This window comes from Dendrobates tinctorius, unplaced genomic scaffold (genome assembly GCF_039654945.1).
Source record: "Dendrobates tinctorius isolate UK_male_01 unplaced genomic scaffold, ASM3965494v1 ptg000018l, whole genome shotgun sequence".
NCBI classification, from domain to species: Eukaryota; Metazoa; Chordata; class Amphibia; order Anura; family Dendrobatidae; genus Dendrobates; species Dendrobates tinctorius.
This window is the reverse complement of record NW_027361686.1, coordinates 17,611,745-17,637,954: the sequence shown is the minus strand read 5'-3', so window position 1 is coordinate 17,637,954 and position 26,210 is coordinate 17,611,745. Positions and strand designations below refer to the sequence as shown.

Sequence of the window (26,210 nt, the reverse complement as noted above, 5' to 3'; positions counted from 1 at the left end):
TGCGCATGCGTTTTTTTCACACAGGTTGGGCACACCAAAAATGCAACAGGGTGCGTCCGGCACGCATAGGCGCCTACTGCAAAAAACCGCATGCGCACAAAAACGCATACAAACACTAGGCAATGCGCACCCATGCTAAACATAGGGGCGCATTGCCCGCAGCGCAAAAAAACGCTAGTGTGAAACCAGCCTTACATCCACAGTTGGTACATTATAACATCTTCTTGCTTCCTGATCTTTCCCTTGCTCGTTGTCACTTCTGTGCATTACACGTCCGGACCGTACTAGACTGCTTCCCATTTCCTTCCTGGACTGACCTTACTATAATGACATTTCCTTCAGCCTGTTTCACCCCAGACATGAATTCATCAATCACTACATTTGGTGGCCCCTGGTAAAGCATCCGGCCAATCAGTACCGATCTCGTCGAAGCTCCAACTCCTTTCATTTCCTTAGTCCAGCCAACTTCTGCCCTAAAAGCACTGGCCCAGGCGGTAAAATGCCACTTCTTCCTTTTCCTGTTCTGACCCACTGCTAAGGCATGCAGTGGCCGTGGGTAACATGAGCAATAATGACTTAACATTACGTGACTGCCGAGCTGTCCGGGCCTATAGCACATGGGTGCCCTGGCCCCGTCTGACTAAACCACTCTTCGTCACTAACCTTAACTCTCAGCAGCCCCTCGTACAATTAACCTTCTAAGAACCTCCTAACAGGCCCCACTAGTATAACTTCATCTAGTACCCCGCGACATAATTACAACTACCCGGTCTATAAGGGAAACTATATACTAAGAGTGCCCTCTCTAATGTCCCAAGGAGGATACACTAACTTTCCCTGACTGCACATATACAAAGAACACATAATATGTAAGCAATATATACAGTTTTCTATACAATCGTAACACATTCAAGTGGTAATACCATAAGCAATGAGCGGTAATACATAGTTATACATGTATCAGTACCGCAGGCAATTATCATAAAACACATCTGTAAACATTGAGAACTGGGAGACAATCAGAGGGAAGGGGAGCATGAAAGACCTCATATCTTACCCCCTTACAGCTACTTTGAGTTATACAATGTGCACTTAGACTGTGTTCACATGTTGCTGCCTCCATGTTTTTTTTCCCCTTGATCACAGTAAACCTGTAATGTTTTTGCTGCAATTGTCTGATCAATGTGTTCCATACATCAGTTTATTTTTCTGAAAAACTTTTATATTTCTTAGCGTACAGGATCCATTTATCGTCAGTTTTTTCAATCAATATGGTGTCTGTTTTTGTCATATGGAAAAAAATAAACATTCAAAGCTTCTATCAATTATATACCGTAATCAAAGACAGACAGCATTCTGATGACACACGGTTAGCATCCAAGTAATGTCTGTTTTAGGTCATGGACACATTCAATTAAATGGGCGACTTTGATCTGCAACACAAAACAAAAAAGGATGTTTACATTATTTTTTCTTTTTTTGTGGACAGTTGTCGTTTTTTTTTGAAGATCATGTGGGAAGACACTGATTTTAATGAGTCCAAGAGCTATCCATCAAATAAGCGGATAGTTCACATACCAAAAACTGGTATGAAAAGTGGCTACAGACCAACTACAAGCGTGTTCCTGCACCACTATTGGAGGTTCCACTGCTGGTTGTTCTGCTTTATTTGTTTAGTGTCCCATAAAACCCTCTGACACTGCCTCCCCTGCTGCGCTTAGTTACGACGGCCTCCACTTCACCCACACTCCTTGCCTTGGCAACAGACATGGCGGAGGAGTGGGCCTTCTCCTTTCTTCCAACTGCACCTTCAACCCAATCCCACCTCTACCCTCCCTTATCCTCCCCTCTTTTGAAGTCCACTCTTTCCGCATCTACTCTCCCTCCAACCTCCAAGTGGCCGTCATATACCGACCTCCTGGCCCGACCACTGCCGACCACTGCCTTCATTGACCAATTTTCTACCTGGCTCCTTCACTTTCTCTCTGCTGACATTCCCACCATCATCATGGGTGACTTCAACATCCCCATTGACACCCACCAGTCAGCAGTCTCCAAACTCCTGTCCCTTACTTCATCTTTTGGACCTACTCAGTGGTCCTCCTCAGCCACCCACACAGACACACACACATTAGACCTGGTCTTCACCTGCCTCTGCTCTCTTTCTTACTTTACCATCTCCCCTCTTCCTCTATCTGACCACATCTACTCACTTTCTCATCCCTGTCCTCCTCACTTGTCACCCATGTCCAGCAACATGCACACCCCCGTAGAAACCTCGCACACCTAGACACCCACACACTCTGACTCTATTCTACCACTGTCCTCCATATCCTCACTCCATGACACAGACACTGCCATTGCTTTCTACAATGACACTCTTGCATCAGCCATCGACTCGATCGCCCCTGTCATGCATAAGAGTGCGACGAATCAATAGACAACCCTGGCACAATAACACCACTAAAAAGCTTCGGCAAGCATCCAGAATTGCAGAACGGCGCTGGAAGAAAACGCATTCGCAAGATGACTTCACTGCACTCAAACAAGCAACACTTGCATTCAAATCAGCTCACGTATGCTAAACGGGCCTTCTTTACATCCCTTGTATCTTCCTTATACCACAACCCCGAACAGTTGTTCAATACTTTTAACTTCCTCCTCCGCCCACCACTGCCCCCACCAACTTCCCTAATCTCTGCCGAGGACTTTGCCGCACACTTCAAAAACAAGAGAGACCAAACATGGCAAGTCTTTATTGCTCAACCACCACAACACCTTTGCATGCCCAACCAATGCACAAACCCCATAACTTCCTTATCTAACATCACTGAAGAGGAGCTTGCTAATCTTCTCTGCAAATCACACCTCACCACTTGTGCACTTGACCCTATCCCATCCCACCTCCGCCCCAACATCACCACCACTCTTATCCCATCCCTAACCCACCTCTTCAACTTATTACTAACTTCTGGTACCTTCCCTTCTGCTTTCAAACATGTCACAATCATGCCTATCCTTAAAAAGCCAACCCTTGACCCAACAGCCATATCCAGCTATCGCCCAATATCGCTGCTCCCATTCGCTTCTAAACTCCTGGAGCAGCATGTCCATGCTGTACTTTCCTTCCACCTCTCGTCTAACTTGCTCTTTGACAATCTACAATCTGGCTTCCGCCCCCATCATTCCACTGAGACAGCCCTGACCAAAATCACCAACGACCTACTTACAGCCAAAGCTAACGGACAATACTCTATACTCATCCTTCTAGACCTGTCTTCTGCTTTCTACACAGTTGACCACTGCCTCCTACTACAGATCCTCTCCTCCTTTGGCATCAAAGGCCTCGCCCTATTCTGGATCACCTCATACCTTTCCAACCGCACATTCAGCATCTCCTATTCCCACACTACCTCCTCATCCCACCCTCTCTCTGTTGGAGTCCCCCAAGGCTCTGTTCTAGGACCTCTACTCTTCTCAATCTACACACTTGGCCTGGGGCAACTCCTAAAGTCCCACGGATTCCAATACCACCTTTATGCCGATGATACTCAGATCTACCTCTGGCCCAGGCATCACCTCTCTGCTGTCCAGAATCCCTGAGTGTCTATCAGCCATATTCTCCTTCTCCTCTCGCTTCCTCAAACTCAATGTGGACAAATCTGAAGTAATCATCTTTCCCCATCTCACAGATCTTCCTTACCCGACCTTTCTATAACAATTGACAACATCACGCTTTCCCCTGTACAGGAGGTCCGCTGCCTCGGAGTAACCCTTGACTCTGCCATGTCCTTCAAACCGCACATCCAAGCTCTCTCCACCTCGTTTCGCCTCCAGCTCAAAAATATTTCCAGAATCTGTCCCTTCCTCAACCCTCAATTTACTAAACTACTTGTGCATGCCCTCATCATCTCCCGCCTCGACTATTGCAACATCCTTTTCTGTGGCCTCCCTGCTAACACCCTTGCACCTCTCCAGTCCTTCCTCAACTCTGCCGCCTGACTAATCCATCTCTCTCCTCGCTACTCCTCCGCTTCTCCATACATCTCTGAACTAATCTCCCGATACCTTCCCTCACGTAATCTCCGGTCTTCCCAAGACCTCCTTCTCTCCTCCACACTTACTCGCTCCTCACCCAACCGCCTCCAAGACTTCTCCCGAATAGCCCCCATCCTCTGGAATTCCCTGCCCCAACACGTCCGGCAATCAATCACACTCAGATCCTTCAGACGGAACCTGAAAACCCACCTCTTCAGGAAAGCCTACAGCCTGCAATGATCCCCGCTGCCTCCTCACCACTACTAGAGCTACCGCCTCACCTTCACTGGAGCTGCTGCAACCCCCTAAACCTACTGTCTCCTTCCCCACCAACCTGTTGCATGCAAGCCCTAAAGGGCAGGGTCTTCTCTCCCCTCTATATCAGTCTGTGATTGTTAGTTTTACTGTAAGTGATATCTGTAATTTGTATGTAACCCCTTCTCATGTACAGCACCATGGAACCAATGGTGCTTTATATATAAATAAATAAATAATAATAATAAAACAGATGGAAACTGTCAGAAAGGAGGTAAATGGAGTCTGAAGTTTCATCTTTTTGAATCAAGTTGCCTCATTGCAGTGAATGGGAAGCTCAGGGGATACATCTGATTGTTGCTTTTGGGTATACAGATGTAAGCCCTTGATGCCCAACTTAGCGCATTACCATAGTGTGAACTTGGCCTTTCACAGTCATGACATTAATCTGAATTTATTCTCTACCACCTGCAGAAATTTCCTATTTCAATACATTGGTTGAATACATTCTGGCAGAAGCTCAAACATTTCTTCATTCACGGGAAAAAGGTAAGCTTATTATTTGATGATGGACCTCATTTTGAATGAATTTCTAAATTTATCATACCTGGGAAATGTATTCTTATTTCAAGAATTAATTCAGTCAAGCATGGCTAGCTTCATACAAGATGAGAAGATCTACAATTTTACTGCACATTGCAGCTTCACTAAAGAGATCAGGATTAGGGTAATAATTTGACTAGTTACCGTATTTTCTCTTAAAATACAATATTTTTAAGAAACTTGTTCTTTCTTGAGATTATAAAGCATGTTCTTTGTCAACTAAAACATAAAGTATTAATGAGAAAAATCAAGTTTATTAGCTATAATTAATAGATACAATTAGGTGTAGTGAATCACCCACGGACATCTTTATTAAAGATCAAGTTTAACTGAAATCTAAAAACTATAACCAATTTATTAAACCTTTAGGAAGCACTGTAACAAAAAATTGGCCAAAACCATAAATTCACACTTGACAATCAATAAATGAGTAACAGTCCACTCACTTACTACAAGCGACTTCTCCTAACCAACCATAAGAACGAAGTGGCATGGGCCACACCTCACTAATTACTATGTCAATCATAGTTTGCAAATCCAAGTTAAAAATACAGAGAAACAATGTCTGACAGATGTATAGCATCAATGAAATACAGGCTGGGAACTTCACCCTCCAAATCTACACGTCTGAAGAATAAATCCTATATCAGAGGCGTAAATTTTGCCATTAACTAATTCACCCAGATTCTTATTTTGCCTAAATTCTTTAGGTGGACATAAGACAACTATTAACTCGGAATCATCTCAGAAAAAACAACACATGCATCTGGAAAGAGGCGTACTGCCTTCACAGGAGTCCTCTTCAGATGCAAAACTAATTCAACCATTATACCAATTTCATTCCCCCTGCAAGAAAAATTATAACATCAGGATTATGATACAAACCATACATTTCAAGCCAAGCATGGATTACACCTTCCTCAGTTAGGCCTCTGATGCCGTTCCAGTAGATCCTTACTTTGTGGACCCGGATAGGACAGACTCATCACCGGTATGAGCTTTCTCTGGTTCTTTTGCTTGTCCTATAAAATAAGGAATGACCAATAATCCATCTGGTGACATCTGTAAAAACTAAAAAAGAATGCAATTAGCAGGCATAGAGCTCAGACCGAACATATACCTTGTAAGGCCTGGTTGACTATCTACCCATACATTTAACAATTGAATAATTTAACCCTGCTACAGATGAAGAGGTTACATCTGTCCGGAATGAATAAGTGGTACTTCAAGCACCTGGACAAAACCAGGTTTTGTTTCCTGTCATGGATCACACTCCTTGGATATCGCCAGGCTTTTTATTACATGACATTTGCAAAGCATTCCTCCATTACAAGATGTCTGCTAACAACTAACCAACAAGTTCTTAAACTCTCTAGTACACACCTCAACGTAGTGAGACCCCTAGAGGCCACATCACATATAACATATTGCTACAGGGGTCAACTCGATGTGTATTGACAAATTATGCTGTCCTACCGACCTGGCAACCCAAAACTTAGACAGGATACTTACCGGACAAACTACACTGCCAAATACTCGTCCAACCTGTAGCCAAGAATCTTTACCCTCTTGATCTTATACAGAATTAGAAATGAAAAGCAAAATATGATGTGAATATGAACATCATGAATAGCTAAATGTGAAAGGGAAAATCTATTTATAATTTCTAGGTAGAAGCCACCAATTCTAACAGCTCCAAAGAACATACAGCAAAAAACACAGAAAAAAAGCAAAGCGTCATAGGTATCAGAGCACACAGTAGATGACATAAATGAGACAGCAGAGATGGCGAGATTGGACCTTCTATCACTACTAAACAAAACTAGAACTACCTCCTGTATTGACTGTACTAGTTTTGTTAAGAACATGGCACTCCTTGAACTACCTCCTGTATTGACTGTACAAGGAGTGCCATGTTCTTTACTACTCCATTTACAACCCATTAATGATGCCAATTTGTAGGACACCAATGACCACAAAAGTGCCAAACCAATGATCCCATGCTGCACCTATATCTGGTCAAAAGGAATACAAAAAATGTCCAAATAAAGTTCTATGGCACTTCAAAATGAAATATAATCCAATGCTTACGTACATTAAAATAGCCGCTAGAAGAGAACCATATAGATAAAAATGTATAATAGTTTATTCAAATCATTTAAAACACAGAATAAGGGCTCATACTCACATGCAATAAACTCGGATGAGTCTTGCACGTCAATACCCGGTACTGCCGCCGGCACTCGGGAGCGGAGCGTTCAGCTGCATAGAAATACATGCAGCTGAACGTTCCATTCCGAATTCCGGCAGCAGTGTCGGGTACTGACGTGCAAGACTCTTCCGAGTTTCTCGCATGTGAGTATGAGCCCTAAGGCAAAAAAAAGCAATAAGTAACAAAGTGCCCAGCAGGGGGTGCCTGACCTCATTCCACCAAACTACCTAGGGTAAAATACTATGTAAAAAGAGGCACAAGATATAGCAAAAATATCCTAGCCATAATTGTGAAATCAACAATTAGGTATTTTAATATATAGAATCAATGAAATAAAATAAGTTCATTATATAAGTGCTATATATACCCTCAGTATCATTTAAGAGTAGTACTGTGATAACTGTAAGGTATAATGAAATTAGTGCTATATACAAGTATACCTATCAAAGCCCGAAGTATGCTCAGTGGAGTCTTCTAGTAAAAGTGCCTGCAGATCAGAGTCTGGCCCTGAACAGCTCATTTACTTATAAGAAAAACATGGATTTCTCTGAAATAAGACATCACATCCCAGATATCAAGGTATAATTACATTCAGCTTCCTATGACCTACATGCCCATATAGATGGCTTAGGAGGGTTGATCCCACTGACAGATTTCCTTTAACTCACAGCTCAACAAGGCTGGATACTGAGGTCAGTACACAAGTGATGTACTCTGTGTACAGAATTATTAGGCAAGTTAGTATTTTGACTATATCATAATTTTTATTTTCCATCTCCAAGCTCCAAAAACTTGAATGATTATTGAATGAAGCAGATCAGGTAACATGTATTTATGTATAATATATCAGCACCTTTTCTCAAGGTGTGCAGAGTGATTAGGCAGCTTGTTTTGGTCAGACAAAATGGGCCAAAAAACATATTTAACAGAAAGGTCAAAAATTGTTACAAGTCTTACAGAGGGATGCAGCACTCCTGAAATTGCTATGATATTAGTACGCGATCAGAGAACCATCAAAACTTTTGTTGCAAATAGTCAGTGTCAAAAAATACATGTAGAGAAATGGCGACTCACACTAAAAGGGGCATTTCCATCTCCAAGATCCTACCCCAATATGTAACAGGTGTAGTAGTAATAATAATAATAATAATAGCAAATATCTACAATTAGAAATGTATAGTTCTTCTGATTCATTTCATGTGCAGGACATTGCAGTATCTTAGGTCGCCATGGTTACAACCACTCATATAGTGACAATTAGTTGCTAGTGGTTGTAATCATGCTACCTAAGCTACTGTAATTGTTCTCGTTAATGAAGTATTTCTCTTAGAAAATTATTGCAGTTATACATTATTTCTTATACACATGTTTATTTCCTTTGTGTGTATTGGTACAAAGCAAAAAAGGAGAAAAAAAGGCAAATTTGATATAATTTCACACAAGACCCCAAAAATGGGCCAGACAAAATTGTTGTCACCCTCAACGTAATATTTGTTTGCATACTCTTTGAAGTAAATAACTGTAATCGGTTCTTATAACCATCAAGAAGTTTCTTCCACCTCTCAATTGGAATTTTGGACCACTGGCTCATATATGAAGGGTGCTTTTTCCCAATAGAAATTATAAGATCTCTCCACAGGTGTTCAATGGATTTAGATCTGGAATCATTTCTAGCCACTACAGAACTCTCCCGCAATTTGTTTCTATCCATTTTTGAGTGCTTTTTGAAGTGTTTTTGGTGTCATTGTCCTGCTAGAAGACCCATGATCTAGGACGCAAACCCAGCTTTCTGACACAGGGCACTACATTGTGACACACGGTATTTTGGTAATCTTCAGATTTCATATGCCTTGTGCACATTCAAGGCACCCAGTGCCAGAGGCAGAAAAACAACCCCAAAACGTCCTTGAATCTCCACCATATTTGACTCTAGGTACTATGTTCTTTTCTTTGTAGGCCACATTCTGATTTTTGTAAACAGGGGAATGATGTGCTTTATCAAAAAGCTCTATCTTGATCTCATTTGTCCACAAGACGCTTTACCAGAAGGATTTTAGCTTACTCACGTACATTTTGGCAAATTGCAGTTTGTTTGTTTTTTTATGTCTCTGTGTCAGCAGTGGGGTCATCCTTGGTCTCCTGCCATAACGTTTCATTTCATTCAAATGTCAATGGATAGTTCACACTGACACTGAAGCATCCTGAGCCTGCAGAACAGCTTGAATTTCTTTGGAACTTGATTGGGGCTGCCTATCCACCATCCTTATTATTCTGCGCTGCAACCTTTCATCAATTGTTCTCTGCCGTCCACGTCCAGTGCCATGGGTTGTATTTTTTTAATATGTTGCACACTGTGAGCTAAGAAACATCAGAATCTCTGGAGATGTACTTGTAACCTTGATATTGTTGATATTTTTCAACAATTTTTATTCTCAAATCCTTAGACAGTTGTCTTCTCTTTCTGTTTTCCATGCTTAGTGTGGCACATAGACACCCAATGCAAAGATTGAGTCAACTTCTCCCCTTTTTATCTGGTTTTAGGTGTAATTTTTATGTTGCCTGCACCTGTTACTTGCCACAGGTAATAATAATAATCTTTATTTATATAGCTCCAACATATTCCTCAGCGCTTTAACAGTTTAACTCTCATGATCCGAGTTGGATCTGACAGTTTTAAATGCACAAAGTGAACTTTTTTCCTTTGGCCTTGTGCCAAAGTGGTGTGATTGCCCCCGGTGGCCATTAGAATTATTACACGTGGTGTCGTTCATTCTAAGTTGCCCCGGTGGTGGTGAGCGGTAGTGCACTTTAGTTCTTTGGTTTAATGTGCACGTATTATAGGTCAGGTGTGATGCTCTATAAAAGAGTGTCAGGTGTGTTTGATGATCGTTGGTGATACTGATAGTTTGTTCATTTGGGAAGCAAGCCTGGGTGAAGAAGGAGCTGACCAAGGGTCCTGTGCTGCCCAGCCAGAGGGGTTGAGTCAGCTATGGAGTCTGCAAGGAGTGCTGGCATGGATTGGTGGAGTTCTACAATGATGTCTGGAAGAAGGGCTGGCATGGCTTGGTGGAGTGGTGACTATGGTGAGAGTTGCACTCAGCATGCTGGACTTGGTTGCTGAAAGCTGGACTCAAGCATGCTTGACTTCTTGGCAGAAAAGTTGGACTCCAGCACGCTGGACTTTTTGGCAGAAGCTGGACTCATCCTTGGGACTCTGTTTACTGGGCAGCTGCAACTGGTGGTGGACTCTGCTCCAAGACTGCACTAGGGTGATGGATCCGGTTATGGTGATGGATCCGGGTGAAGGAGAAGATGCACGCAGGTGGTGGGCTCTGTTGCTAGGAGCGTACGCAACAGAGCAAAGCTAAGTGGTGTTTTCCCCTGTTTTGTCATCTTTCCTCATGTGTGTTTAGTGCAGTGGTGGGATTAGTTTCCGCACCGACCAATTCCCTAGGGAGGGTTTAGGTGCAGGGCGAGTCAGGGTTTTTAGGCTCCTGTGTGTCGCCCGGTGCGGAACCGGCATAGGGAACATTAGGAGTGCAGGGACACTGGCTCAGGGGAGTTCAGGAAGTCTCCACGTCCCTATTACCCATCGCAGGGCCCACTATTGTTAATGTTACCCAGGTTTCCCCTTTATTATTTAAATTCGCCTTACTGGAGGCGGGGTTTCCAGACGTTTGTATATATACGTGTAATATCGAAATTCGCCAGTTGGAGGCGGTGTATCCAGCTGCACGTCTTATTATTTAAATTCGCCCCACTGGAGGCGGTGTATCCAGGGTCACGTGTGTCGTATGGGTTCGCCTTGCGGTAACCGCTGCGTCCAGAGACACGTGTCCATGACATTAACAGTTTCAAAACACAAGTCATAAGTAACAACTTTAACAATACAATAATTAAAGCAAAATAAGACGACCCTGCTCGTGAGAGCTTACAATCTACAATGAGGTGGGGGAGATACAAATTACAGGTGTGTATGTACAATGGTGCATTTACAATAATGGTCCAGCCATCTTGAGGGAGTGAGGGATGGATGGAGATAGTGAATGGGCTACTCATGCACACTTACACACAGAATGATTTTGATTAGTGAACGTGATAGGCCGCTCTGTTGTTGTTGAGGTTAGTAGACGGCGGGAGCAGAAGAAGTTCAGTTTTGGAGAGGTTGAGTTTCAGATAGAGAGCAGACATGACGCTGGAGACTGTGGACAGACAGTCCTGTAGTACAGCGGGGGTAAGGTCGGGGAATGATGTGTATAGTTGTGTGTCATCAGCATAAAGATGGTACTGAAAGCCAAATCTGCTGATGGTCTGTCCAATTGGGGCCGTGTAGAGAGAAAAGAGAAGGGGGCCAAGGACTGAGCTCTGAGGTACCCCGACAGTGAGAGGAAGATGAGATGACTTGGAGCCAGAGAACAAAACACTGAAGGAGCGGTCAGAAAGATAGGAAGAGAACCAGGAGAGAGCAGTGTCCTTAATGCCTAGTGACTGGAGCGTAGAGAGTAGGAGATGGTGGTCAACACTGTCGAAAGCTGCAGATAGGTCAAGAAGAATGAGCAGAGAGTTTTGCTGTCAGAAGGTCATTAGTCACTTTGATGAGTGCAGTTTCAGTCGAAAGTAGGGGGCAGAAGCCGGACTGTGAGGGGTCTAGAAGGGAGTGAGTGGAGAGGTAACAGGTAAGGTGGGAGTAAACTAGGCGCTCCAAAAGTTTAGAGATGAAGGGGAGATTGGAGACTGGTCTGTAGTTGTTTGTGCAGGATGGGTCGAGAGTGGGCTTCTTTAGTAATGGAGTAACGATGGCGTGTTTGAAGGAGGATGGGAAAATGCCCGAGGAGAGGGAGAGATTAAAGATTGCAGTTTATGGTGTTGTTCCAATACACACAAAGGAAATAAATGTGTAACTGGAATAATTTTCTGGAACAAGTTCACTAATTCACCTGTGTGTAATCAAGTCTCTGTATAAATGCACCTGCTCTGTGATAGTCTCAGGGTTCTGTTTAAAGCACAGAGAGCATCATGAAGACAAAGGAACACAACAGGCAGGTCCGTGATACTGTTGTGGAGAAGTTTAAAGCCAGATTTGAATACAAAATTATTTCCAAAACTTTAAACATCTCAAGGAGCACTGTGCAAGCGATTATATTGAAATGGAAGGAGTATCATACCACTGCAAATCTACCAAGACCCGGCCATCCCTCTAAACTTTCATCTCAAACAAGGTGAAGACTGATCAGAGATGCAGCCAAGAGGCCCATGATCACTCTGGATGAACTGCAGAGATCTACAGCTGAGGTGGGACAGTCTGTCCATAGGACAACAATCAGTCGTATACTGCACAAATCTGGCCTTTATGGAAGAGTGGCAAGAAGAAAGCCATTTCTCAAAGATATCCATAAAAAAGTGTAATTTAAAGTTTGCAACAAGCCACCTGGAAGACACACCAAACATGTGGAAGAAGGTGCTCTGGTCAGAGGAAACCAAAATCAAACTTTTTGCAACAATGCCAAACGATATGTTTGGCGTAAAGGCAACACAGCTCATCACCCTGAACACACCATCCCCACTGTCAAACATGGTGGTGGCAGCATCATGGTTTGGGCCTGCTTTTCTTCAGCAGGGACAGGGAAGATGGTTAAAACTGATGGGAAGATGGATGGAGCCAAATACAGTATCATTCTTGAAGAAAACCTGTTGGAGTCTGCAAAAGACCTGAGACTGGGACGGAGATTTGTCTTCCAACAAGACTATGATCCCAAACATAAAGCAAAATCTACAATGGAATGGTTCACAAATAAACATATCCAGGTGTTAGAATGGCCAAGTCAAAGTCCAGACCTGAATCCAATTGAGAATCTGTGGAAAGAGCTGAAAACTGCTGTTCACAAACTATCTCCATCAAACTTCACTGAGCTCGAGCTGTTTGCCAAGGAAGAATGGGCAGGAAATTCAGTCTCTTGATGTACAAAACTGATAGAGACATACCCCAAGAGACTTGCAGCTGTAATCACAGCTAGAGGTGGCGCAAAGTATTAAGTTAAAGGGGTCGAATAATATTGCACGCCCCACTTTTCAGTTTTTCAATTTCCACAAAAATTTAAAATAACCAATACATTTTGTTCAACTTCACAATTGTGTTCCACTTTTTGTTTATTCTTCACCAAAAATTTACATTTAGTATCTTTGTTTGAAACCTGATAAGTGGGAAAAGGTTGAAAAGTTCCAGGGGGCCTAATACTTTTGCAAGGCATTGTATATTAAGAAAAGGGGAGTATTACGCTCACCTGATGGAGTTGCACCCGCTGTGATGAATGCCCGCCCAAAATGGGTGCGGGCGAAGAGAGAGCTCCCACCCCCGCAGCAGAATCTAGAGAAACGGGTGGAGCAGCAGGAAGTGACCCCACCCCTTAACGGGAGGAGCCTGGCAAAGAGTGACTACCTGCTAATGGACAAGGTGCCAGTGATGGATGTTATGGAGAGGCGCAGCACCTCTTTCCTTGGCGGTATCGGCCATCAGGACTGGAGGCGATTCGTGGCCCGAGCGGAGATGGGCCTGCGTTTCGAGGCCTGGTGGTCAGAGGAGCTGAAGGCATGGCATCCTTTCCAGCGGCCAGACAAGCGGCTGGTGGAGAGCGAGGAACCCAAGGAACTGGAGGACGCAAAACTGGAAGTAGCTTGGAGGACATTACAAGCTGCCCTGAGGGGATCGTTGCGGCTGAAATCACTGGCTCCCGCAGCTGCACAGGAGGACTGTCACCGGATGCAGCGGCAGAGAGTAGGAAGTTTCTGTCTGAGCGACCTACCACCCCGACTGCTGCCCCTGCACCTCCTGTGGCCCCGCCATCATCTCCGGCTGCACCACGTCTCCCGACCCAACCGTCGTTCCCGGTGTTGGCGACACCTGTGTCCTCCCGGTCTGCACCTGTCCTGACCGGCGCCAGCCGCACGTATGTGGAGGAGCCCTGGGTACCAACGGCGATGGAGCCTCGGTGGATCCAGAGTGTCATCAAGGAAAAGAAGTGGCGAGAGTAGTGCATCGTTAAGGAGCTGCAGCGCCCCGGGTGTGGGAGCTGTAGCTCGCCGGATGACCAGCGGAGTTGTCCGGCATCTTGACCTGGCAAGAGATATGGCTTCATCCAGGAGGCCAACACTGGAGAAAAGATTTACGTGAATGCTGGGTCCATTGTCTCCGGATGTCCCCTTCAACTATGAGACCATGTCACCTTCATTAAGGAGCCGAGACTCAAAGGGACATATGCGATGGCCGTAAGGAAGGCCTCCGATGGAGAGGGCGACCCACCTCAGGAGGGTCAGCATGGACAACAGCCAATTTCCGCTGCCGCAGGTTCTGCAGCTACATCTGAACATTTACTACAGACATGCGTTCACATATGAGATGTGATAATAATCTTGTATTTAGATATACTCATAAAAGTTTAATCTCAGCAGACTCTTTAGTTTGTATAGTTTGTATACTTTTTTTTTTATGTAACACATTTATATTTAATATTTGTCCAAGTATGCTTTTGATATAAATCATGTCAACGTGGTCTTTGCAAGATTTTAGCCCACTTATACAGTTAGGTCCATATATATTTGGACAGAGACATTGTTCTAATTTTGGTTCTAGACATTACCCCAATGAATTTTAAACAAAACAATTCAGATGCAGTTGAAGTTCAGACTTTCAGCTTTCATTTGAGGGTATCCACATTAAAATTGGATGAAGGGTTTAGGAGTTTTAGCTCCTTAACATGTGCCACCCTGTTTTTAAAGGGACCAAAAGTAATTGGACAATTGACTCCAAGGCTATTTCATGGACAGGTGTGGGCAATCCCTTCGTTATGTCATTCTCAATTAAGCAGAAAAAAGGCCTGGAGTTGATTTTGAGGTGTGGTGCTTGCATTTAGAAGGTTTTGCTGTGAATGAAACATGCGGTCAAAGGAGCTCTCCATGCAGGTGAAACAAGCCATCCTTAAGCTGCAAAAACAAAAAAAACCCATCCGAGAAATTGTCAAAGAAACGCGTTGGGAATAAAAACATTGATCTTTCATCTCAACTGTAATCCTGTATATTATTAAGCAGCGCACGGAGTCCAAAAAAAAGCTCCATTGGATTTTATATTTGCAATGTTGTCTGGACGTCCTAATTGATGTTGCATCATTTTAAAAAGAATTCTTCCAAATAAAGCCGAATGAAAGATTTTTATCAACACCCTGGGCTGGATCCATTTTCGCACTGACAAAGGTGTCGCTACTCGCTACCCTTTGTATTTTATAATTGTCTACATCTTTTACATTAACTTGGTATGATTAAAATTTGTAATAAATCTAAACATATATTTTTTTTAAGTACTGCTCTGTTCTCCATTCTTTTTTTGGGTATCCTATTGTGATAGGTAGATTGTAACATAGGAGCTCCAGGCCTTGGGGATGTGGGGATCTGTTATATTAGTCCAGTACAAGACTGTAAATATGAAATCACTGCCATATTTGCTTGCTTAACTTGCAGAACATGTAGAAATTAATCAGTGCATTATATTACATATGATTTCAATTATAAGATAATTTAATTTACTCTATGTATACTGATGATTGATCTCAGGGCTTTTCTTTACTTAGATCAAAATTTTCTGGATGCTTTGATGACGTTCCGAAATCATACAACAATGAAATTTAAGCATGGCCTGCTGGCGTACCGTAATAAAGGTATCATATGTACTATGGGAATTAACATAAGCACAGTGTGGTGGGGCAATGAGAAGCAATAGACTGCCTAAGTTTGGTTGGTAATATAACAGATGGTAAAATACAAAAATGTTCATTTTAACAATAAAGTGAACCTAACATGTTCCCATGCGGTCGGCGGGCACGTCACAACGACACACCTGGACGCATCCCTGCGCACCATGTCCCTGTGCACCCAATGTTAGAGATCGGTACGCAGGGTTCATGCTGAAGTAGGCGGAACGTAGGCGGAGCTTAAGGGAAGAAGTACGCAGCCCTACGCAGAGCACCCAAAGGCAAGTGTGAACCGGCCTTAACCCCCTTAAGGACCAAGCCACATTGTAGGTTAATGACCAGGCCTTAATTTTGAAATCAGACCACTGTCACTTTATGTGGTTATAACTTTGGAATGCTTCTACGGATCCCACTGATTCTAAGATTGTTTTTTCGTGACACATTGTACTTCATGTTAGTGGTAAAATTTATTCTATATGATTTGCGTTTATTTGTGAAAAAAATGGAAATTTGGCAATTTCCAAACTTTCAATTTTTGCACCTTTAAATCAGAGAGTGATGTCACACAAAATAGTTAATAAATAACATTTCCCACATGTCTACTTTGCATCAGCACAATTTTGGAAACAATTTTTTTTTTATGGAAGTTATAAGGGTTAAAAGTTGACCCAGCGATTTTCTTATTTTTCCAACAAAATTTACAAAACCATTTTTTTTTGCGGACCACCTCACATGAGTTTGGGGGGTCGGTATAACAGAAAATACCCAAAAGTGACACCATTCTAAAAACTGCACCCCTCAAGTTAAAAACCACATTCAAGAAGTTTATTAACCCTTTAAGTGCTTCACAAGAATTCAAGCAATGTGGAAGGAAAAAATGAACAGTTAACTTTTTTTTCCCCAAAATTTTTCTTCGGACACAATTTTTTTAAAAATTTTGTCAAGGGTATCAGGAGAAAATGAACCACAATATTTGTTGTGCAATTCTTCTGGGTACACCGATACCCCATGTGTGGAGGAGGACCAATCTTTATGCGCACGGCAGTGCTCAGAAGGGAAGGCGCATCATTTGAGATTTTGAATGTCAAATTGGCTGGAATTGAGAGCGGACGCCATGTCGCGTTTGGAGAGCCCCTGATGTACCTAAACAGGGTAAAACCACCCATAAGTGACCCCATTTTAGAAACTAGACCCTCCCAAGGAACTTATCTAGATGTGTGGTGAGAGCTCTGAACCCCCAAGGGCTTCACAGAAGTTTATAAAATAGAGCCGTAAAATTAAAAAATCATATTTTTTCCACAAAAATTATATTTTCATCCCCAATTTTTATTTTCCCAAGGGTAACAGGACCCCAAAAGTTATTGTGCAATTTGTCCTGAGTACACTGATATCCCATATGTGGGGGTAAAACACTGTGTGGGTGCATGGCAGAGCTCGTAAGGGAAGGAGCGCGTTTGACTTTTTCAATGCAAAATTAGCTGGAACTTTGAACTCCCAAGTGCTTCACAGAAGTTTATAACGTAGAGCCGTGAAAATAAAAAAATCATATTTTTTCCACAAAAATTATCTTTTTGCCCCAACATTTTTATTTTTACAAGGGTAACAGGAGAAATTAGACCCCAAAAGTTGTTGTGCAATTTGTCCTGGGTACGCTAATAACCCGTATGTGGGGGGAACCACTGTGATTGCCTTACTGCGATCTTTGGGAGGCAGAATGAACAAATCCATAAAAGGTGAAGAATTGGTTTTATTTTTTATGCCGTTCCTCATGCGGTATTAGTGATTAGGCAACTTTATTTTTCGGGTCGGTATGATTTCAGAGATACCAGATTTATATCCTTTTTTCTTGCTTAGCTTCTGTCACACACTAAAAGACGCTTTTTTTGGGAAGAAATTTTTTGTAAGAAATTTTTGCATCGCCATATTTTGAGAGCTATAATTTTTCCATATTTTGGCCGATAGTCTTGTGAGGGCTTGTTTTTTGTGGGACGAGCTCACATTTTTATTGGTACAATTTCCGGGCAAATAATATGTTTTGATCGCTTTTTATTCCAATTTTTTATCTTTCCGCTGATGGAGCTGTATGGCAGCTTGTTTTTTGCGGAACAAGATGGCGCTTTCAGTGATACTACATTTATTACCATTCTCTTTTTTATTGCGTTTTATTACACTTTTTCCAAGTGGTATGATCATAACGCTTTGAAAAATTATAATTTACTACTTTTTTGTGTTGTTTTTTCACGGCATTCACTTAGGGGGTTAACTAGGGTGACACTTTTATAGATGGGATTTTTACGGATGCGGTGATACCAAACGTGTATTTTTTATTTTTTTTACATAAAAATGTATATTTTTTAGGGGATTTTTTAAATTATTTTTTTGATTATTTTTTACATATTTTTTTAAAAAATGTTTTGCTTTTTTTTACCTTGTCCCTTTATGGGACTTTCACTTTGATTTGCAGGTATAATACATTTCAATGCTCCAGCATTGCAATGCATTATACCTATGAAGAAAGCTGCTGAGACCTTGCTGTGAGCATGGTCTCAGAGGCTTTCCGTAGCTGGATGACCCGAGGGTTGTCATGACAACCCTGGATCATCATGGCTGAGATCAGGAAACTTCACACTAGACCTTGGAAATAAAGGTCCCAGACTCTGGAGGAAGAGTGGAGAGGCTTCAATCCAAGCTGCTTGAAGACTAGTGTGAAATTTCCACAGTCAGTGATGGTTTGGGGAGCCATTTCATCTGCTGGTGTAGGTCCACTGTGTTTTATCAAGAACAATGTCAGCACAACCGTCTACCAGGAAATTTTAGAGCACTTCATGCTTCCTTCTGCCGGCAAGCTTTTTGGAAATTTAATTCTCCAGCAGGACTTAGCACCTGTCCACACTGCCAAAAGTACCAATACCTGGTTTACATACAACAGTATCACTGTGCTTGATTGGCCAGCAAACTCACCTGAGAATCTATGGGGTATTGTCAAGAGGAAGAAGAGAGACACCAGACCCAACAATGCAGACGAGCTGAAGGCTGATATCAAAGCATCCTGGGCTTCCATATCACCTCAGCAGTGTCACAGGCTGATCGCCTCCATGCCACGCCGCATTGATGCAGTAATTGATGTAAAAGGAGTCCCGACCAAGTATTGAGTGCATTTACTGAACATACATTCAGTAGGCCAACATTTTAGACTTTAAAATCATTTTTTCAAGCTGGTGTTATAAAGTATCCTAATTTACTGAGATACTGACTTTTGGGTTTTCATTGGCTGTAAGTCATAATCATCAACATTAACAGAAATAAACACATGAAATACATCACTCTGTAATGACTTCTATATAATGAGTTTCACTTTTTGAATTGAAGAACTGAATTAAAGTAGTTTTTTGATGATATTCTAATTTTGTTAGATGCACTTGTATATACAATATAAGCACTATTCTATAGTAGCTATTTATGAAGACTTTGATACCCCTTTAGATAGTTTCATAGCAGACAAAACATAAAGAAGTGAAACCAAGTTTGTCACTTGGAAACAAGCATTTGATTGAGATAGGTGGGTAATAGGAATCTTTACAATATGAGTTATGAAATCTTTACGCCAGTCATTAAATCTGAAAATTATTGGTGCTTAATGTTTTTCATGTTTTGTAGTTTAATGTGATACTCTAGTAATTTTCATGTGTTTCTTTTCCTTTGCAGCATGTTCACCCACTCAATGTGGTGAGTGTTTATCCTTCCTCTTTATCTTTAGTTTATAATCTATCAAAATGTGGAAACAGTGTTTATTACTGCCATGTCTTACACATTGTATTACTGCCATGTACTGGGCATTTTATTACTGGTGCCAAGTCCTGCTGGAGAATTAAATTTGCCATGTACTGCATATTTTATTACTGCCATGGATTACACTCTCTTAATAAGCTGAATTGAAGTGTCATGTTTTTCCCAAAACTTCAGTCACTTTGAAAATGTATTATTATTATTTATTTAGAGATAAGTAATTTTGTGACTGATCAGATTCACCAAACATTCAGTAAAAACTGTGGTTTGAGCTTGACCTTGCACCAAACCACAATAGAAGTCAATGGGGACCAGAACTTCGGAGCGTTAAAATGACTGTAAATGGTCATAGTCAGGAATAGGGGGCTACAAAAGGAAGCTAAACGGGGTAAGAGCAGCACAATTGCCTTGCAAATAAATGTGAATAGGGAAATCACTTATAGGGGTTCGATCACTATAGCAATCATGGTAAAATAGGAAGTAAATGAATAACAAAAATTTTAAGTGCCCTCACAGAGATGGAGGCTACTTGCTTCCAATGCAATTAAAAATTTCCCCCACAGAGCATGAGGCAGAGTACCACTTTAGAAGCAGCTTACAAATTTCAATCTTTTAATGGCCTTTAGGCCCGGCCACAAAGATAGAAAAAATATTTTTTAGGCACACTACTCACTCGTGCAGACACCGTACACAGAGGCTTTTGTGCACAATACTCCCACAGAAGGTGGGGCAGCGGCTCAGTGGTTAGCACTGCAGCCTTGCAGCGCTGGGGTCCTGGGTTCAAATCCCACCAAGGGTAACATCTGCAATGAGTTTGTATGTTCTCCTTGTGTTTCCTCCGGGTTCTCCGGTTTCCTCCCACATTCCAAATATATACTGATAGGAAATTTAGATTGTGAGCCCCATCGGGGACAGTGCCAATAATGTCTGTAAAGCGCTGTGGAATTAATGGTGCTATATAAATGAGTAAAGTAAATAAAATAAAGGTAATAACAAATTTCTCTCTCACCCATGACAGCACCACGGAGAGATCTGCCCTTCAGGGACAGGAACCTACAGAAAAAGGGCGGTACCTCTCCTCCGCCTTCAGTTGGGTTCCTGTCCCTGACGGAGGGACCCACAAGATGGTACCTGTGCATCCAGGAGTCCGGGGCCGATGTGGGCTGCCGGGTGAGCGACGCCGGAGTCGCCGCTCCGGAAAGGAGATCGGGGCTCAGCGGGACCCGGCGGAGCGTGGGCAGCGCCATGGTACGGAGAGTAGCAAGATGGCCGCTGCCCCGGAAGTAGAGCAGCGACTTTCGGGTCCCGGAACCGGGTGCATGCGCAGGAGCGCGCTCCCCGACCAGCGCGTGCAGGGGGAGCGGTGACGTCACGCGGCGCCAAGTTTAAAAAAGGTGAGGCGCAGAAACTCCTGGCTGGAAGCAATCCTAATAATGGAGCGACCAGCAGCTGAGGAGCAGAGGCAGCAGCTGAAACAGCACCAACACCACCACCGACAAAAGGAACGAAACACAGCGCCGTTCCAGCAGTCACTACGCGGCGTAGTACGTCAGCAGCGAGGAGCAAAACGCCACCAGGAGATCAGCCAATACTGGACCTGACTCCGTCTCCCGAATCGGTACCTGCAGCCTTTTTTGGGGTAAGTGATCTTCGTGAATGTCACCCTTGTAATGTGGGAGGAGGGCGCCATTGTTTTCCCCTAGAAGAGGTAGACAAACTAGTGAAAGCTGTAAGGTCTACCATGGGAGTATTGGACCCGAGGCCGGATAAGACAGTCCAGGACATAATGTTCGGGGGGCTAGGCCAGAAAAAATGGAGAGTATTTCCACTGAACGAAATCGTCAAGGGTCTAATCAAAAAGGAATGGGATAACCCAGATAGGAAAAATACTATGGTCCCTTCCCTTAAAAGGAAGTATCCCTTTGAGGAGGAGGCATCCAAGTCTTGGGATAGAGCCCCGAAACTCGATGTAGCAGTTGCTAAAGCCTGAAAGAAATTCGCCCTTCCCTTTGAGGACATGGGCACCCTCAGGGACCCCCTAGATAAGAAGGCGAATACCTTTCTAAAGGGGGCTTGGGAGTCTGCAGGCGGTAACCTCAAGCCAGCGATAGCGGCGACATGTACCTCAAGAGCCCTAATGGTATGGGTGGACCAACTTGAGAAACAGCTGAGGGAAGGGACACCTAGAGATAAAATTTTAGATTCTATCCCAGTAATAAGGGGAGCGGCTGCATTCCTAGCAGACTTATCGGCCGATTCAGTCAGACTATCGTCCAAAACAGCAGCACTTTCAAACGCGGCCCAAAGGACACTATGGCTTAAAAGTTGGCCAGGGGACCTACAGACCAAAATGAAATTATGCTCCATCCCATGTGAAGGAAAATTCCTTTTTGGGGAAACGTTAGACGACATCCTCCAGAAAGCAGGGGACAAGAAAAAAGGATTCCCAAATTTAGGACCAGCGGCATTTAAAAGACCCTTTCGGAATAGGAGGTTTTTTCAGAGAAGACCAAGGGAACAAAAGTGGGATGATAAAAGAAGAGATAGAGGCTTTTTAATTAATTTTTATTTTTATTTTTATATAGCGCTAACATATTCCGCAGCGCTTTACAATTTGCACACATTTTTCATCACTGTCCCCGATGGGGCGCACAATCTAAATTCTTCCTTAATAACTCTCCCCGGGACAAAAAGCCCTCCAAGTGACAGTACGCCAAGGGTGGGGGGAAGGTTCTCCTTTTTCCTTCCAGCCTGGAAGAGAATTTCAACAAACCCATGGATAATAAACCTAATCCAGGAGGGCCTAAGGATAGACTTTCTCTCTCTCCCGCCTCAAAAATATGTAACAACGCCGCTGAGATCCAGCATGCGAGAACAGGAAGCGCTAGAAAGCGAGGTTCTAGGCCTAATAAAAAAAAGAGTCCTCCAGGAGGTTCTCTTGCAGGATATGGGCAGAGGGTTCTACTCCCCCCTTTTTCTAGTGACCAAACCAGACGGCACCTTTCGTACAATTATAAATCTGAGAAAGCTAAACAAATACGTCAAGAACCAGAGCTTCAAAATGGAGTCGATCAAATCTACCACCAAAGTCCTGTTCCCAAACTGCTACATGACGGTGTTGGACCTCAGCGATGCTTATTATCACGTCCCTATCCACGAAGACTCCAGGAAGTATCTGAGGTTAGCCATCTCAATAAAAGGCAAGGTGAAAGAATTCCAGTACAGAGCCCTGCCGTTCGGAATATCGATAGCCCCGCGAGTATTCACCAAAATAGTAGCGGAAATGATGGCTCATATAAGGGAACAAGATATAATAATAATCCCGTATCTAGACGATTTCCTAATAGCGGGCAGCTTGGCTCAAAAATGCAGGGAACAGAGAGACAGGGTGATGAACACTCTACAAGACCTGGGCTGGCTTCTAAATCTAAAAAAATCAAGATTGGAGCCCAGCAGGGTACAAGAATTCTTGGGCCTAACACTAGACTCAAACATTCAGGAGTGTCGCCTCCCAGACCACAAAAAGGAGAAGATCGCTCAAATTACAGCAAGAGCAATCCAAAATCCCTCCATGACACTAAGGAAGGCCATGTCACTGTTGGGTTCACTATCTGCCTGCCTGCCAGCAGTTCAATGGGCTCAGTTACACACAAGAAATCTCCAGTGGGACGTATTGGCCAACCAGGCAGTAATAGGGGGACACCTAGAGGGTCGCATTACCCTAAATTCAAGCACTATTCATTCCCTAGCTTGGTGGGGAAACCAGGAGAACCTGTCCAAAGGGATCCCCTGGGCACCAAAGATAATACACTTAGTGACAACGGATGCCAGTCCCACAGGATGGGGAGCGCACATGAACAACGAGGTGACTCAGAGCGTATGGGGAAATCAAGAACTAAAAGCCTCCTCAAATCAAAAGGAGCTTCTAGCAGTAGGCTATGCCCTAACACACTTCCTACCCCTACTCCAGAACCACCATGTCCATATCCTTTTGGACAATCGGGTCACAGTGGCCTATATAAATCACCAGGAGGGAACCAGGTCCCAAGCCCTAATGGACACATCCGCCAAAATCCTCAAACTAGCGGAGGCAAACCTGTTATCTCTGACAGCCCTACACATCCGCGGTACAGAGAATCAAAGGGCAGACTTTCTGAGCCGCACCCAATTACGACAGGGGGAATGGGTACTAAAGCAGTCCATTTTTCGGCAGATTGTAAAAATGTGGGGGACCCCAGACGTAGATCTATTCGCCGACTTCAAAAACAAAAAAGTAGACGCCTTCTGCTCCCTAGATCCCAGGGGGAATCCTCTAACTCTGGACGCATTTATGCTCCCATGGACACAGAGTCTAACATATGCCTTTCCCCCAATCATGCTCATTCCAGCAGTCCTAAAGAAAGTCAGGGAGGACAGGGCGAGAATGATACTGATAGCCCCCTTCTGGCCCAAAAGAACCTGGTTTTCCTGGCTAAGAATGCTCTCAGTAACCGACCCATGGGTCCTACCGGATCTCCCGGACCTGCTATCGCAGGGCCCAGTGCTACATCCTCAGGCACCGAACCTCCATTTAACAGCATGGAATTTGAAATGATGAGGGACAGGGGTTTTTCAGAAAACCTGATAACTACACTACAAAAGAGTAGGAAACAGGTTACAATGAGAGCTTATGGCAGAACATGGAAAAAATTTCTATCCACCTCTAGGGCAAAGGTTCAGGACGGGGTTCAGATTGATAAGATCCTAGAACTCCTACAAGAGGGCCTAGAACAGGGTCTGGCGGTCAACACATTAAAAGTACAAATAGCGGCATTAGGCGCCCTCTATAACCATGATGTGGCAGGTGACCCCTGGGTAGCACGGTTTATTAAAGCCGCAACCAGATCTAGGCCAATAGCCAGTCAAAGATTACCATCATGGGACCTGAATCTTGTACTTTCAACACTGACAGGCCCTCCGTTTGAACCAATTCACTCGGCACCCCTAAAAATCCTATCTCTTAAAACTGTGCTTCTGGTTGCACTAACATCAGCCCGAAGAGTGAGCGATATTCAAGCCTTGTCAGCGGGGCCTCCTTTTACAAAAATTCTAGAGGATAGTCATTCTAAAACCTGACCCAGCCTATTTACCTAAAGTGTCATCACATTTTCACAGGTCCCAGGAAGTAGTCCTTCCTTCTTTCTGCCCAAATCCAAAAAATAAGGGGGAAGAAAAGTTCCACACTTTAGATGTTAAAAGGTGCCTAGTACAGTACTTAGAGGCCACCAAAAAGTGTAGGAAGGAAGGCTCTCTCTTTGTATGTTTCCAGGGTCCTAGGAAGGGGCTCAAAGCATCCAAAAGTACCCTGGCAAGGTGGATAAGGGATGCGATTGCCCTGGCATATTCATCCAGCGGGAATTCCATCCCAGAAGGGCTGAGAGCTCATTCCACAAGGGCAATGGCGACCTCATGGGAGGAAAAATCTGAGGTATCAATAGAACAAATCTGTAAGGCGGCCACCTGGTCATCACCTTCGACCTTTTTTAGGCACTATAGATTAGATCTAGCCTCTACATCTGACCTGACCTTCGGGAGAAGGGTCCTTCAGGGGGTGGTCCCTCTCTAAGCTACCAATCTCTGAAACTCTCTCCGTGGTGCTGTCATGGGTGAGAGAGAATAGCTTAGTTACTGACCGATAACGGTGTTTCTTGGAACCCATGACAGCACCCGCTTATTCCCCTCCCCTTCATGAGTATGGTGAGCACGTTTTTACTGATAGTAGAGTGTTTCCGTTTAGGCACGGTGCTTTGATAAGTAAGCAGTATTATAATATTGTGTATATATTTCTGTTGTCTAACTAACCTGGAGACCCTCTGATGCTCTGTAACCAACTGAAGGCGGAGGAGAGGTACCGCCCTTTTTCTGTAGGTTCCTGTCCCTGAAGGGCGGATCCCCTCTCTCCGTGGTGCTGTCATGGGTTCCGAGAAACACCGTTATCGGTGAGTAACTAAGCTATTCACCCACAGAGCATGAGCACAGTACCTCTTGAGCTCCAAAATGTCTGCTCCAATAGCGTACGTTCCAAATGCCACCAATGAAAAGCTTGTAGTATGATTTTGGAACCAGCTTGCGGTAGGCAGCGAGGCTTGCTACTGGCAGCCAAGTTAAAAATTTCCCCCACAGAAGCTGATAAAAAATTTCGCACTCAGACAATGGCCCACAGTTCCCTCACAGGCAGAGTTGCAGAGTACACACAGCGACTTAAAGGAACATTATTCACACAGATATGGGTTAAAGAATACGGACAGCACTTTTGGTAAAGTACTCCTACAGATATGAGTTAAAGAATACACAAAGCGGCTTTTGTCACAGTACTGTCACAGACATGGTTGCCTAAAGGGGGTTTTACACATAGCAATATCGCTAAAGCTTCACCGATTTGGTGATGCAACAGTGATATCGCTAGCGATATCGCTATGTGTGATACTTACCTCCGTCCGGCTCCCCCGCTGTCTGTCGTTGATCGTGCGAGATAGCGCAGCTCCATTTCTTGTCAGGCGCTTCCTGCTGGGCTTCCTGATGGTGCCGACGAGTGACGT

At 43.6% G+C, this 26,210-nt stretch overlaps 1 protein-coding gene across 1 annotated transcript in view; it reads left to right on the top strand.

The window, feature by feature from the left end:
• The window catches only part of IZUMO2 (IZUMO family member 2), a 67,167-nt gene that overhangs the window by 2,891 nt on the left and 38,066 nt on the right, over positions 1 to 26,210 (top strand). Inside the window, exons 2-4 of the mRNA XM_073566423.1 lie at positions 4,768 to 4,842; positions 15,727 to 15,813; positions 19,552 to 19,572. Coding sequence (XP_073422524.1) covers positions 4,768 to 4,842; positions 15,727 to 15,813; positions 19,552 to 19,572 — 183 coding nt within the window. The remainder of the gene's footprint in view (positions 1 to 4,767; positions 4,843 to 15,726; positions 15,814 to 19,551; positions 19,573 to 26,210) is intronic.